General features: G+C 35.6%; 3 protein-coding genes across 4 annotated transcripts in view; 2 read left to right on the top strand and 1 right to left on the bottom strand.

Moving 5' to 3' along the window:
- Positions 1-5,618, top strand: part of LOC107192435 (calcium-binding mitochondrial carrier protein SCaMC-2) — a 16,564-nt gene extending 10,946 nt beyond the window's left edge. The window contains exons 5-9 of the mRNA XM_015581686.1: positions 3,140-3,298; positions 3,676-3,933; positions 4,604-4,771; positions 4,846-5,100; positions 5,186-5,618. Of these exons, the coding sequence (XP_015437172.1) occupies positions 3,140-3,298; positions 3,676-3,933; positions 4,604-4,771; positions 4,846-5,100; positions 5,186-5,260 (915 nt within the window). The 3' untranslated portion in view covers positions 5,261-5,618. The remainder of the gene's footprint in view (positions 1-3,139; positions 3,299-3,675; positions 3,934-4,603; positions 4,772-4,845; positions 5,101-5,185) is intronic.
- A 2,379-nt stretch (positions 5,619-7,997) lies between these two features.
- LOC107192228 (6-phosphogluconolactonase) lies at positions 7,998-10,262 on the bottom strand. The gene is made up of 4 exons (XM_015581442.1): positions 10,129-10,262; positions 8,830-9,030; positions 8,463-8,746; positions 7,998-8,374 (listed from the first exon to the last, which is right to left on the bottom strand). Exons 1-4 carry the CDS (start codon positions 10,247-10,249, stop codon positions 8,264-8,266), a joined length of 717 nt encoding a protein of 238 aa, XP_015436928.1. The 5' UTR covers positions 10,250-10,262; the 3' UTR covers positions 7,998-8,263.
- A 1,241-nt stretch (positions 10,263-11,503) lies between these two features.
- LOC107192210 (alpha/beta hydrolase domain-containing protein 13) lies at positions 11,504-13,773 on the top strand. Of its 2 annotated transcripts, XM_015581430.1 has the most exons (6): positions 11,504-11,542; positions 11,617-11,753; positions 11,833-12,064; positions 12,331-12,524; positions 12,614-12,774; positions 12,982-13,773. In XM_015581430.1, the coding sequence occupies exons 2-6, from the start codon at positions 11,648-11,650 to the stop codon at positions 13,252-13,254; spliced, it is 966 nt and encodes a 321-aa protein (XP_015436916.1). In that variant the 5' UTR covers positions 11,504-11,542; positions 11,617-11,647; the 3' UTR covers positions 13,255-13,773. The 2 variants fall into 2 exon arrangements, with proteins under 2 accessions (XP_015436916.1, XP_015436909.1); XM_015581423.1 differs by having other exon boundaries at positions 11,540-11,753.
- The last annotated feature ends 177 nt before the right edge of the window (positions 13,774-13,950 follow it).

The raw sequence follows: 13,950 nt of genomic DNA, 5'->3' as shown, positions 1-13,950 counted from the left end.
CGACGCTCTGGCTTCCTCGGAGTAATTATTTCGCGTAACGGATTTTCCGGGGTTTGAAAATTCGGGAGTGTGGTCTTTATTGTCGATCCTATTCGTACTGGTCGTTTCTTGTATTCGTTTCGAGTTATCTCGTTCTGCGTGCCCGGACAAGGAATCATCTCATTTGCTTGCGATCTTAGAAGACATTTTGATATATCGGCGGTCGGAAATAAACTGCCCGAATTATTTTTGCGTCGTCGGCGCACGGATCTGACACGTGTTATGTCAATGACTGAGGTACACTTTCATTTTCCAAATCGATTCCGTTTATCGATACATCTAACGCTCGGTTGGTAATTAATAGTTCTCCTTCTCCTCCGCTCCCCGTGAAACGTGTAATGCTCGTGTATTTGCCGAAGCATTATCGCGAAATCGTTAACAATGAGCTACAAACTACGATAAAATGTGGCCAGTTATCGTCAACCAGCCGAGTCATTAACAAGTCCACCGAAACACTAAACGTATATAGATATATGTATATGTATACATAGTGGGCTCTTGATTGTGGGATTTGGGTCTGTAGAAGAGTAAAGGCACGTTTTCACGTGGCAGTAAAATTCATGGCTTTTATTGTCGTGATTCAGAGATGGCATGAACTGCTACTTGTGAATCACGAGTGATTCAATGATGTTCGTTTCCAATATCGATAATTGTTCACAGTGATTCGTAATTTTTTGTCATCGTTTCTGATTGACGGAGAACATGTATTAACGACATTAAAACAAAAATACGAGACCCTTCGTATAAAGTAAAGGAATAAGAAGGAGTTATAAATAAATTAATGATTGTAAATTCTGATCCAAATGTTACATGACACACATGTTGTATGGTTATAGCAAATCATTCTATTATAATTTCTGTTTATTCTACTGATTTTTATAAACAAATAATCTAATGCATTTTCAAATCGTATTGAATATATTTTTTTTTCTTCTAAAGGTCAAGAATTACGATCACAGTGAGTAAATTCACTCAAGATAAAAAAAATGACGATCACGTTCGTGAATGAAGTTACATCGTGATTCTGCGATAACAAAATTTACCCAGTCTATCCATGAGATATCCGAATAATGAGACAGTCGAGAAAACGTACCCTCACGAGCAAACTTGTCTACCACTAGGGGAAAAAGTGATGTAAGGGAAAGACCTCCTACCACTTGGTCTCAGAGTTACTGAAATTATACTAAATTAATATTCGGTTTAACATTTGTTTCAGTATTTAAAATTAGGGAAAGGGCCTCCTACCATGCTTCTACCACTTGGTATTGGGAATTACTCAACTTTATTTTAAATTAATGTTCGATTTAACATTTATCACAGTGCTTGAAATAAATTTACCAAGTGGTAGGAGGCCTTTCTCTTACGCCACTTTTTCCTCTAGGGGAAGCCGAGTTTGTTCGTGTGTGTACCTTAACAAGTTCTCGAAAGCGGCAATACATCAAGAGCTTCCTCCAGCGCCTGCGCAAGAGCTGGATCATGCCGGTGGGGATAGCTGCGCGTGAAAGTACGTGTGGAAGAGAAGTGCCTCGCGGCGGCAATATATCAAGAACTCCACTGTGTATATATACATTTTAAGTTCACTGTTTCATAATCGTGATTAACCAAATTCCCGTTCGAAATTCGCTCTTCGAAAATCCCACATGGGAATTCCGTTCGCCGTCGATTTACATATAACTTTCACTTGTCGATTTACCAAGGCTCGATTGGCGCCAAAAACGTTTTCTAAATATCGTTCCTGCGAATGTATAGATACTACAAGGCCGGCCGAATGCCTAGGGGCACTTTCGAGACGGTTACGGTTACACGGGAATCAGATAACCGAAGAAACAGTCATTGAACATTTCACGACGAATAAATTCTGATGTAACCATCCACGATTCATAAGACAAGTCGGAAATCAGCCACCCACGCGTTTCTCGACGTGTCTATATAGCACGCAATAATTGTGTACAGCTGATCGGAGTTCAAGTATTATCTGCGGGCACGTGATTATATACACCACAGACTCGACCGGAACGAGCCAAGACCGGCTGGCGGCGGCGGTGATTTTAGCATAACCGAGGATGATAACTAGTTAATACTGGCTTCGCGCATGAGACAGATAAAGCGGCTGGAAAAACGTTTAATTCTTATATGATATTTTAAACCGCCCGGTTTAACGGAAATCAGCCGGAAAGAATGTACTATATGTATACATATACGCTCATACTATATATACAGGGTGTCCCGGAAAAAAAGTAATTAACCCAGAAGTATGCTAGTTATATTAACGTTACAAGAATGTACGCCACTGTTGTATGTTCCATTTCATTCAAGGTCATTGTTGTCGTTTTTGCATTCCAAACGGAAGCTTTTTAGATAAGATTAACATGCTAAAATACTATTTAAAAATGCGGATCTGATATAGCATAAAAGGTTCGTGTTTTTCGGTGATCGTTATTGGTAACTTTCATTTTAACAATGCTTCGTTATATAACGTTATATTTATGTTACGAAAATTTAAAATATTTTAATAACTTTCGTCCAATTTCTTTCCGCATTTACTGTGATTTCTGATTATTTCAGAAGAGATACAGTAAACAAAATATTATTCAATTTTTTTTGACATAAATGTAAGGCTTAGAACGGGCCCTCTGGAAAGTGGGGCCCAGGGCTTCAGCCCCCACCCCTACTCCGGCACTGGAATATACAGTCCTAGCCTAATTATCTTCGTGTCGTTAGAAATAGCCAATATGAAAATTTTTTTGATTGCGTCAGTTGGGACACCTTGTATATAAAACGATTATAATATGTTGCGCTGTTCCGTATACGCACGTGGTGGTGACAACGAAAGAAAAATGCGGTCATGAACATCGGACGTACGTCAAAATACACAAAACATGGCGGGCAGAAGGTTAATTGCAAACAATTCAGTTATGCATGATTTCACGAGGGAAAATTCGATTTTCGGCGCCGCGGATTCTCTTCGCGTGCAAAGTTATAATCCGCTCTCGGTATACATAGTATATCTGCGTATACGAATCTGGCGAGGCATTGAAAAATATTCGGTGTATATATATTTATTTTATTGATCGTAATTTTTCGGGTAATTTTTTTTCAGTATATGGACATCGGGGAGGACATCGGTGTCCCCGAAGACTTCACGACTAGCGAAATGGTGTCTGGAATGTGGTGGCGACACTTGGTGTCCGGTGGCGTAGCGGGTGCTGTGTCGCGAACGTGTACCGCGCCTTTAGATCGGATTAAAGTCTACCTACAGGTGAGTTCACAGAGAAAAAAAGAGAATAAAAAAAAAAGTCGCTCTCAGAGAAATGTAACGTATTAGTGTACTGTGTACAGTAAATCCTCGATGAGTGTTCGAAGGCTCTTCAGCACTGAACATTAAATATTAGTGGTAAACATCATTAAAATTGTCTTAGTTACACCTGGGAACCTTTCATTGTCAGTGCTGAGGATCCTTCGAACACTCATCGAGGATTTACTGTATCTGAAGATTTTTAGGAACTGATGCTTGCTTGAAACTATAAATTATTTAAAAGATTGTTCATCGATGAAATATGTATATAAGTTATAATGGAAATTGAAGTCAATCACCATTACCTTTCTTTGCTTTACGACGAAGAAACATAATTTCAGGTACATGGAACGCGACACTGCAAAATCATGAGTTGCTTCAGGTACATGCTCCGCGAAGGTGGATCGAGTAGCCTGTGGCGGGGGAACGGTATAAACGTACTTAAAATCGGACCGGAAAGCGCCCTGAAATTCATGGCTTACGAGCAAATTAAGAGAGCGATCAAAGGTGACGACGTTCGGGAGCTCGGACTCTACGAACGATTAATGGCAGGATCGTTAGCCGGAGGAATCAGTCAGTCAGCCATATATCCGCTCGAGGTATGAAATAATAACCATCATAGTATTACCATTCCTAAGTATAAATTGATAGAAAAATTCTCCGTCGATTTAAAAGAGTTTCGATCAGGCCAAGGGACTACTAGAATAGAGTCCTTGGTAGTATATATTAATTTATTATTCCCCTAAGGGTTACAATTCCTTTATAATATTGTCTCTTACTTCTAAACTTAAGGGGCTATGTGTGACGGCTATATAATAAGGCAATTTTTGGGAATGTTTTAAAGAAAAACTATTGAACTTATCAATTTGAATAATACATATATTTACTAAATAATACTTGTAAAGTATGCTATATTTTTATAAAGTGAAAACAATGTATTTTTTAAAAGTTACAGTTCGTTTGTGAGAGCATCTTAACGAAATTTCCACTTCCCAAACTAAACCTCGCCACCCTTTACCATCTACTTTCTCCCCATCCCTTTTTAAATATCCCGGTATCCCTTTTCTTTTAATCTCTCTATACCACTTATTATATCTTGATTCTCCTACCCTTTTCCACCTTTCCTCCTCCTGTATTCTTTTCTTCCTCTTTACCATTTCCTCCCTTCTTATCTCCCCTCTTTTCTTCTGAGTCCTTGGTAGTAGTAATGGTAATATAGATAGATTACGTGTATTCCTCTATATTGATACTATGAACAATATGTTTCAGGTACTCAAAACTAGGTTTGCGCTCAGAAAAACCGGGGAATTTTCTGGTTTGCTTGACGCGATGCAAAAAATATATAGACAAGCAGGTCTGAAATCTTTCTATAAAGGTTATGTCCCTAATTTAATAGGAATACTTCCATACGCTGGTATTGACTTGGCTGTATACGAAGTAAGTATTCAGATTGTGATGTAGAATTGATTGCTACTTGGTCAGATATTCTTATTCGAATTTTTTGGTGGCAGACTTTAAAGAATAGGTATTTACGAACACACGACAAAAACGAGCCTCCACCCTTCTGGATATTATTACTGTGTGGAACAACTTCCAGCACAGCCGGTCAAGTGTGTTCATACCCCTTAGCACTAGTCAGGACACGCTTGCAAGCTGATGTATCACCACGTACGCTTCCTAATACCATGGTTGGTGTTTTTAAAGATATTATTAGCAAAGAAGGGATCCGTGGATTATACAGAGGTTTAACGCCAAATTTCTTGAAGGTACAGAAGAATTAATTAGAAACGTGTATCGAATGGGCTGTTTTACGGCAGGATGTTTTTAAACTAATTGTTTCTCAATTTTCAGGTGGCACCAGCTGTATCGATTAGTTACATTGTATATGAGAACGTCAGGGGGTTACTAGGCGTCAATATGACGTGATGAATATTTATATTAGGTGATCTTAATTTAATTATTAAATTATTCTCTAATAATATCTTAAGATATACAAGCCAGTCGATCGCGTCGACTAGCGGTAATATGCAATTGGGGCACACTCTGCCTTTTGTTGAACGTAAAGTCGCTATTTATTGTTAACTTGAGGCTTCCTCAATCATTTAAGCGTTCACCACTTCTATTTTTTCCGGATGTATCATGCTAGTGGCGTATGGTCGAGTAACACATGTTTACAGAAAGATTTCAACTAAGAGGCTAAGGTGTAATAAAATGGCCAGCATAGGGGATTTGAAGTAACTTTTAATGAATTCATACGATACACTGTGTGTATACGCTCCAATAATGCCGCATTAATGATTTAGTTGTACTCGCTATTATTACTTACATTGATATTTTGTCTCCGTGAGGTAGAATGAACGTGTAGATCCTTAATTTCAAAATAGAAACGATAGTACAAAGATGTCCAGAAAAGAAGTATTATGACCTACGATTTCATCCACCTTTTTCTTTTTTCTTTTTTTTTTTTTTTGTTAGAAGGAATCGAAAAAGTAGTACATTTTGTTGTTAAAATGCAAAGAAAATTCAATTTTTCACACGCAGTTTGCAAGAATTTCAAAAACAAATTAATATGTCTATCCTATGTACACACATACGAGACGTAATTTTATCGAAATGTAAACGAGAATGTATTCCTTAACAAATACACTAGAAAACGGCTACAAGTTGTGGAAATAAGGAGAATAGGGTTATATTGATAACTGTGATATGTATGGTTATAAGCTAAAATTGGAAACGTGATTCAGCGTATAACATCTGATCGATTAGGAGAAAATTTATTTAATTTTCGTTAATCGTACCTTCCAGTCACTCATTGATAAATAATATAAATCCGTTACGACGATGTTATGCTGCGAATTACATTTAAAAACACTGCACGTTTCACCGATCTTTTTTATAGTTCGTATCCGAAAACTTACTCTACGAACGGCGTAACACCGTTGGCACACGGTACATTGTTACACATTTGTCTCGAATGTAATTCATCCTTTACCTATTGAATTAATGGTGGACAAATTGTGTGTACCATGTTAAATATTATAAATATGTACAGTTACACTTTACGGAAGTATATCGACCGCGAGATAGTATTTACATCCGCGTCTGTTCATCTTCTCTCTTTAAAGTAATAGCAAGAATAATTACGAGATGAATAAGTGACGGTGGTAAGGGACGATAATTTCATATAACGCATTCTGGGTGAACGTGAGCTTAGAGTTAACGGTGCTGTGCATTCGTAAATTTAAGACCACCTTATCACTGTTTCCATTCACTTTTTGTGCAAAGGCAAATACGTTTAAATGCAAAATTACAGAGCCCATGATTTGGGTACTATAGCATTTACATTCTGAGGGTACGTTGTACAGGAAAATGTCGTATTTTGGGCGAACGTTTTGGATTAATTTTAAGTTATAGGACAGTCACGATTTCGTCAGAAGAAGGAATATTTTGTAAATAGTTTTTATAAATTAAAGGGAGCTGTAAAAGACTTTTTTCTTTTCTTATAGTATGCCATGTGAAATTCAAAGATATTGCATACAGCATTACACGGTTTGGTAAAACTATAATATACATAAAATCTCTATTCGGGGAATGATGCGAATTGGCGGAAATCCTTTTAGTTCATTTTATGGCTCGATATACATGTACACTTAAGACTTTTGTAAAAAATAAACATAATTTATAAATTATTGTAAAACAATTTGGTTCCTAAGTAGTTAATACTGGTTGTTGAATTTGACTGGTGGCAGATAAGTACACGTTACGAACAATATTCCTGCCTCAACCTATTATACGTGTATGTATGTATATATATATATATGTATATATATATATATGTCAATAACATTAAATTCCATTTAAAAATATACACAACATGTGCATCATATGAAAATAGTCACTTTTTACTGTATACCCGTGTATTTACCTAATATTACAGTTTTACGTTACCAAAGAATGTCTCTCATGATTTGCCAATCTCATATATATATATAATTGTGTATATTATTCTTGATATATATACTTCTGTATGCAAACAATGACCATAATATTTATTCTTGCAAATAAAATCCTGTAGAAGTTTAACGTCCCTGGTTTGTCAATTATTTCACATTTTTGTGACGTCTGTTTAAACGGAATAGATTTGCTTAAATAAATTCATTTTTTTCATTACGGAATTTCAGCATGTAGTGACTACGCAAATGACTATTTTATTATACTTATATTTTTGTAAAATTACACGCGTCATTGTTCGTATAATTTTTTAAAATCATTTTTTCTGCTTCAAGTATATCGTGTTTTATTAAAAAGTTGTTACAAAATAGAAACAGTTTATGCTATACATTTTTATCAATCTAAAATGTCTCGGCCTCTTCTAAAAATAAATACAGCTATATTTTTATATGTCTAATAACAAAACCAAACGAAATATTAATACAAATTTAGCGTGCATCGATAACTTGTACATTTAATTAGGAACATGATGTATTTTAATTTTATTATTGAAGATGTTTGTTTGGATGCCAATTTATAAAACTTGTTCACTAGTTGTGTCGACAGTCAATTACACATTTTCATAGTTGCAAAAAATTCATAAAGCAATGCAAAATGTTTAGCCCGATTGTATTATATATATATTCAGCGTGTACAAATATAAACGAAAGAATGAAAAAGAAAGTATCAGAAAATTATATTAAAATGCACAATAGAACAACCTAACATGTTTCGAACAATATCCAACGTCATAACAAACAAATATCACCTTTGAGCAAAAATAACTCGCTAGAAATGTTCTCATAACCTGCACTTGTCCATTAGATATCGTTTTAAGTAAAATGCACATATGTATACAAAATAATAAGTCCAAGGAGTCTGCTGCGCATCGGAACACGATACAGTATGGAATGTTGTCAATAATCGTATCAAATCTCCTTAGACCGTGTCTAAGAATTTAGCAGCATCTTCATCTAGGATCCAATACAATTCTCCGTTGTGTGGTTGTACACGAGCGGCTGGTAAATTTTCTCTATCTTGCAAGATTTTCTGTGAATTATTAAATAGTAAGAATAAGAAGACAACTCTTGTGCAAATGTAATTGGAAAATTATTGTTAAATTCGATAATGTGATCACCTTAATAACTTCGGCTTTGCCTGATCCAACGATAGCGAATATACACTTCTTTGCGTTATTTATCACCGGAAGTGTTAGAGTAATACGAGACGGCGGTGGCTTAGGAGAATCGTTAATAGGGCAGACCCATAAAGTTGCTTCATTCAAAATCTTATGACCAGGAAAAAGTGAACATGTATGTCCATCTGGACCCAATCCTAAAAGAAGCACATCGAAGCATGGTACACGATCCGGAGGAAAGAATACAGACATCTTCTTGATGTAATCTTTTGCAGCTTCTTCGGCTATAAAATGTGTAATACATGGGATAATACAAATAAATCTTCAAGTGAAAGAGAAGGTAGATTTAAGGATGCTATTATATTACCAGACAGGTCAGGATTGATTTTTATAAACTGGTCCTCTGTTACCGGCACTTTCCCAATCAATTTTGTTTTATATTCTCCATAAGTCGAGTCGTTACTGTCAAAAGGAACAACTCGTTCATCGCAGAAAAAGAAGTACCATTTACTCCAGTCAGTTGTGATGCTAGGTAAACTCTGCGCCAACAGTTGTACCAATGACCCTCCTAATGAAATAAGTTTGTCGTTACCAGATAAGCAGTTCAATGTACAAAATAATTCTATTAATACAGCAATTCTTCCATTAACGCTCAAAACGCGGGACCGCAATGGAACACTTATCGTAGAGGGACACAATTTCTGAACCTCATAAATTAAACGATGAACCTTCTTTATTTTTGATGCCTTGTTAATGAAAATTTTATTGATATATTGGTGACATTTTTCGGGTTACAATGATACTAAATGGCTTCTAAACTATTAGTTACTGTAATTCTAACGGCCAAAAGTCTATCGATAAATTTGTCAATTTCAATAATAAATAATAACAGGGAACCAAAAAATCAGGATAACCCCCGGCTTACGGGCCGTCCAAACCGGCGACTGGGTCAATCGTGACCCACACCCAGATAGCACATGACGCCTTAAAGACGTCCATTTTACGGCTATTTTAGGTCTAAGGCACCTTTAACACGTCTTCAAGACGTCATTGGACGTCATGTGCTATTTGGGCAGCTACCCTGCCATCTGTTTCCGCATTTTGCTCGGGTTTTGCAGGCAACGCCAGCTAACAAAATGGTAAAGCAAATTGGCAGCAAGTCTTGCAACATGGCCTGTGTCAAATTGGAGGAAAAAACGGAACAGAGTCTGCGTGAGCCAATTTGCTACCAATTTGCTGCCTATGTTTCTGCCAATGTGCGCGCAAGTTGTTTTCTAAATAAAAATCAGGAAGCCTATAAAGTAGACATCCTAGTGGAAATAAATAGGTTGAAATGTTGAAATATTTCAACATGCATCTGGGACACCTTGTATACATATATCGATCAGAATTTCTAAATTGAAAAAGTACGCTTTACAAAGATCACAAGTATCCTGAAGATACCACCTGCAATTGAAAAATTTAGTAACTAAACGTATTTAATTAGAAAATTTTCTTCATATCGTTCCCAACCTATAATTTTGTGCATTGTAAATGGTCTCATGAAAGTTTGAGTAAAATATACCTGGTCATCGTAAAGTACATAAATTCATGCGACCGATAATCAATCATAATTTTTCTATTACATTGTGAACAGTAAATGAAATCGAGAATCCAGATGTGTCACCTGATAATCCGACTTTGAACGTATCGCCAGCCGCGAGTGCCTCTTCGGCACTGGTTTGAAGAAGGTTAGACAAACACGACACCACAAGTCCATCCCTCGGCTCGATTAAGATTTTCTCCATTGTTTGTCACCGATTTTTAGACGACACTCAACTATCAACCGTACATAAACAGGGAATTCGACACGGCGAGCGGAACTAACTGGCAAACATAAAGATGCAAGGTAGTTTATATAGTTATATAGCATCGGTTAACAGTAATCAGAATACAGCATTGGATATTGACGATGACACGTGATAAACTCACGGCATCGTACCCTGAACATTCTTATTAGACTGCGGATGTTGATGCAAATTCTCAAATTCGTAGATTACATTTCAAAAATGAAAAATGAGGAAAAATTCTTTTCATTAATGTAAAAGATTTATCGAACGAAAAATATTAAATCATTTCATAAGTAATGGGATTTTTTGATACATATTTAGGCGAGAAAAAACAACATTTTGTAAATAATTAAGAAATATTATACGTTAATTTCCGAGCCAATTCTTTAATAGTTACTGACGAGTTCTGTTTAATAGTAATTCATAAAATGCCTATCCAACTCTGTAGACCTCAAAACACGTGGGGTACCTTTTAAAGCTTCCTTGAAATTTCGTGATCCGCCGTCTCTAGCACTGATTTTACTCTAATAATCTCCATATACATTGGATGTTTTTCACTATGGCAGTTGTGTTAATTTCTCTGTTAAACTTATATAATGTAATGTCTCGCAGTATTCTCTAAAGGTCTCTTTTTTATCACCTAGCAGATAAGTTATGATTCGGTTGCATCATATTATTTTAAATTCAACTTTTAAGAAAGCCGCGTAACTTATAGAATGACGTAACAAGACGAATACTTTATAAACTCTATATGAAAGTTTTACTTGTTTATATTTTATATGTTTGCATACTATATAAAATTTTGTATATAATCACCTCGATTTCATGGTAAAAGCTTATTTTTGGCCGAGATGAGATCACATTTGTGGACTTTATTGTTTAGGGAAAAAGAATCCGTATTTCGTACCCAACGACGGTACGCTTCATTAGTAAATATATGCATATATACATATGTATGTATATATAACTTTACATTAAAAGTATCAATTTCGAATGCATGCTCTCCGAATTCTCGGAAATTGAAAGGATCTTGGCTTCGTTCTGAAAACTCGGCACAAATAGATTTTCTCATGAAATCAAGCACATTTATTTATCAACAGAAATGTAATTTAAAATTATATCATTCGATTGCCGTGTGATGGATTTTCAAACGAAATTTCAGGTTACGAAATTTCTAATGGTAACTGGAATACTTGACTTAATTGGAGTCTCGACGATTTTGTCAGGATGCGTAGCAGGATATATGTAAAGGTGAACGATTGTTAGTCAATTAATTAGAGGTATTGCACAGTAATCATGTCACTCTGTGTACACCTTGCTCGTAGTAAACCCATCCGTATATTAGGAAGTATAGCTATGAAATGTTGGGCTTTCTGTGGAACCTACATACTTGCCTGTTTTCTTTTATACTGGTTATATGGTGGACTATCAGCATTTTTTCTTCTTTGTTTTGCTACCACAGGTAAATTCAATTATTCCATTCGATAAAGTTTTATAGTTTTCCAATGCTGTTGTGTATAAATCTCGACTTATTTCTACAGGCATATTGTATCATAGAGAAGATCAACTTGTGTATCGTCCAGAATGGCCAGCTAATTCTCGGGTATATGTTCCTGCACCGTCAGTATTTAGTTTACCTTACCAGAATATATATACTAGATCAGGAGATGGTACAACATTGCACATGTTCTTCATTGCTCAACCGAAAGACAAAGCAAAACAGGTGCCTACATTGTTGTTTCTTCATGGCAATGCTGGTAACATAGGACATAGGTCAGTGCATTTGAATATTTCACTATGAAACCCAATGCATAACTCAGGGCATGATATGTATAAACAAAACCACAACTATTAGCTGCCTAATGCTACATCATTATTATAAAAAATGACTTTAGAGATTAGACATGACCAGGTGTTACCAAATAGAACTGTATCAATGTATTCTGACAGAAATAAAAACAAATAGTATACAGTCAAAGCTTGATGCTCTCTATACATTGATTTTAAAAGTTCTGGTGATAATTCTAGGATTGTTTTAGGCTTCAAAATGCAGTTGAACTATATCACGCTGTCCAATGTAATGTTTTAATGCTAGAGTACAGAGGATATGGACTTTCACAAGGTTCGCCTTCTGAAGAAGGCTTGTATATGGATGCTCGTGCAGGAATTGAATACTTGTCTAGCAGAACAGACATAAATACTAATGAAATAATTGTATTTGGGAGGTCATTAGGTAATACACGTACTCACAGTAAACGAAATGCATCAAAGAATTTATTTTACAGATCAAATATATTACAAAAAGTATTTCTCCACACGTAGGTGGAGCAGTAGCTATCAACTTAGCCACAATACCAGAGAATTCTCAAAAAATTTGGTGCCTTATTCTAGAGAATACTTTCACGAGTATTCCTGACATGGCTGCGTTGCTTTTTGGATTAAAGTTTTTACAATACCTGCCACTTTTTCTATACAAAAATAAGGTAAATCGATATTCTTGTAATTCGCATTTTGCAAGATGTTTCAATTAATTTGATCATTCAAAGTATTTTCATTGTCTTTAAATTGAATTGTACACAGAGTGGTATAAGATCGCCTTCTGTTTATACCACCTGATTTTTTAAAGTACATACATACTTCTCCCTACTCTGTATCCCGACTGATTAATTAAATTTCTATTCCGTTTGTAGTATCTGTCCATTCTTAAAGTACGGTCGGTAACGGTACCAACGTTATTTATTTCTGGACTAGCGGACACGTTAGTGCCGCCGCGTATGATGCAAGATTTGTACAAGAATTGCAGAAGTTCGTATAAAAAAATTCTTCCGGTCACGGGAGGTACACACAACGAGACGTGGTGTCAACCGGGATACTATCAGAACATATGTACATTCTTGAGTGCGTTGAGGGAAAATCCGCCTGCTAAGGTGCCATCTACTCACTGGCAAATAGATGACATATAGCTAAAAAAAAGAGAAACTACAACGCTCATTTTACGTCCAAAGCGATCACTATATATATATATATATATTTAAAATATTGTTCAATATTAGATCTTTAAGTTTAGCATAGTCGAACATATTCAACGATTTTTATCGTGATCATTCATTTTCTTACGAATATAATTTAACTCTTAATTAACGGGGATTAATCTTCTATTAAGGTATCCTGCCTGAATGAGCACTAGCCTCGCGATATTCAGAAAGGGTATAGTAACGAGAATCATCGAATTATCCTAATTTAGGTTTAGTGAAAATATTCAACTCAGCTAGAACACACGAATCCTTCCAATAATTAGGCTGTTTCATCGGTATCAATATGAAGCGATCAAAATGTCAATCTTAGTCTTAATTTCACCATCTGCATCGAATGTCGGCTGTTTTTATACTTAAATGAGTGCTAATGTATTTATGTGTGGAATTAGGATTATATATGTATGTGTGCGCATGTGTTTATTTTAGATTCTTGACGAAGTTAAAATATCCATGTATATATGTACATACAAGTATGTTAAGTAGTAAAAATAACAATTTTCATTTTTTCTCGTTGTTCTGATAGATAAAAGAGAAAGTATGTTCTTACAAAATGTCGAATTCTTTAAATTAAGGAGCGAGTATATGAAAATCATGAAAGGTAAATAGATTTGTACAAATAAAATA

Source organism: Dufourea novaeangliae, unplaced genomic scaffold, assembly GCF_001272555.1.
Source record: "Dufourea novaeangliae isolate 0120121106 unplaced genomic scaffold, ASM127255v1 scaffold7, whole genome shotgun sequence".
Classification (NCBI taxonomy): Eukaryota; Metazoa; Arthropoda; class Insecta; order Hymenoptera; family Halictidae; genus Dufourea; species Dufourea novaeangliae.
Note: the sequence above shows the minus strand (reverse complement) of the source record. Positions and strands in the feature narration are given on the sequence as shown.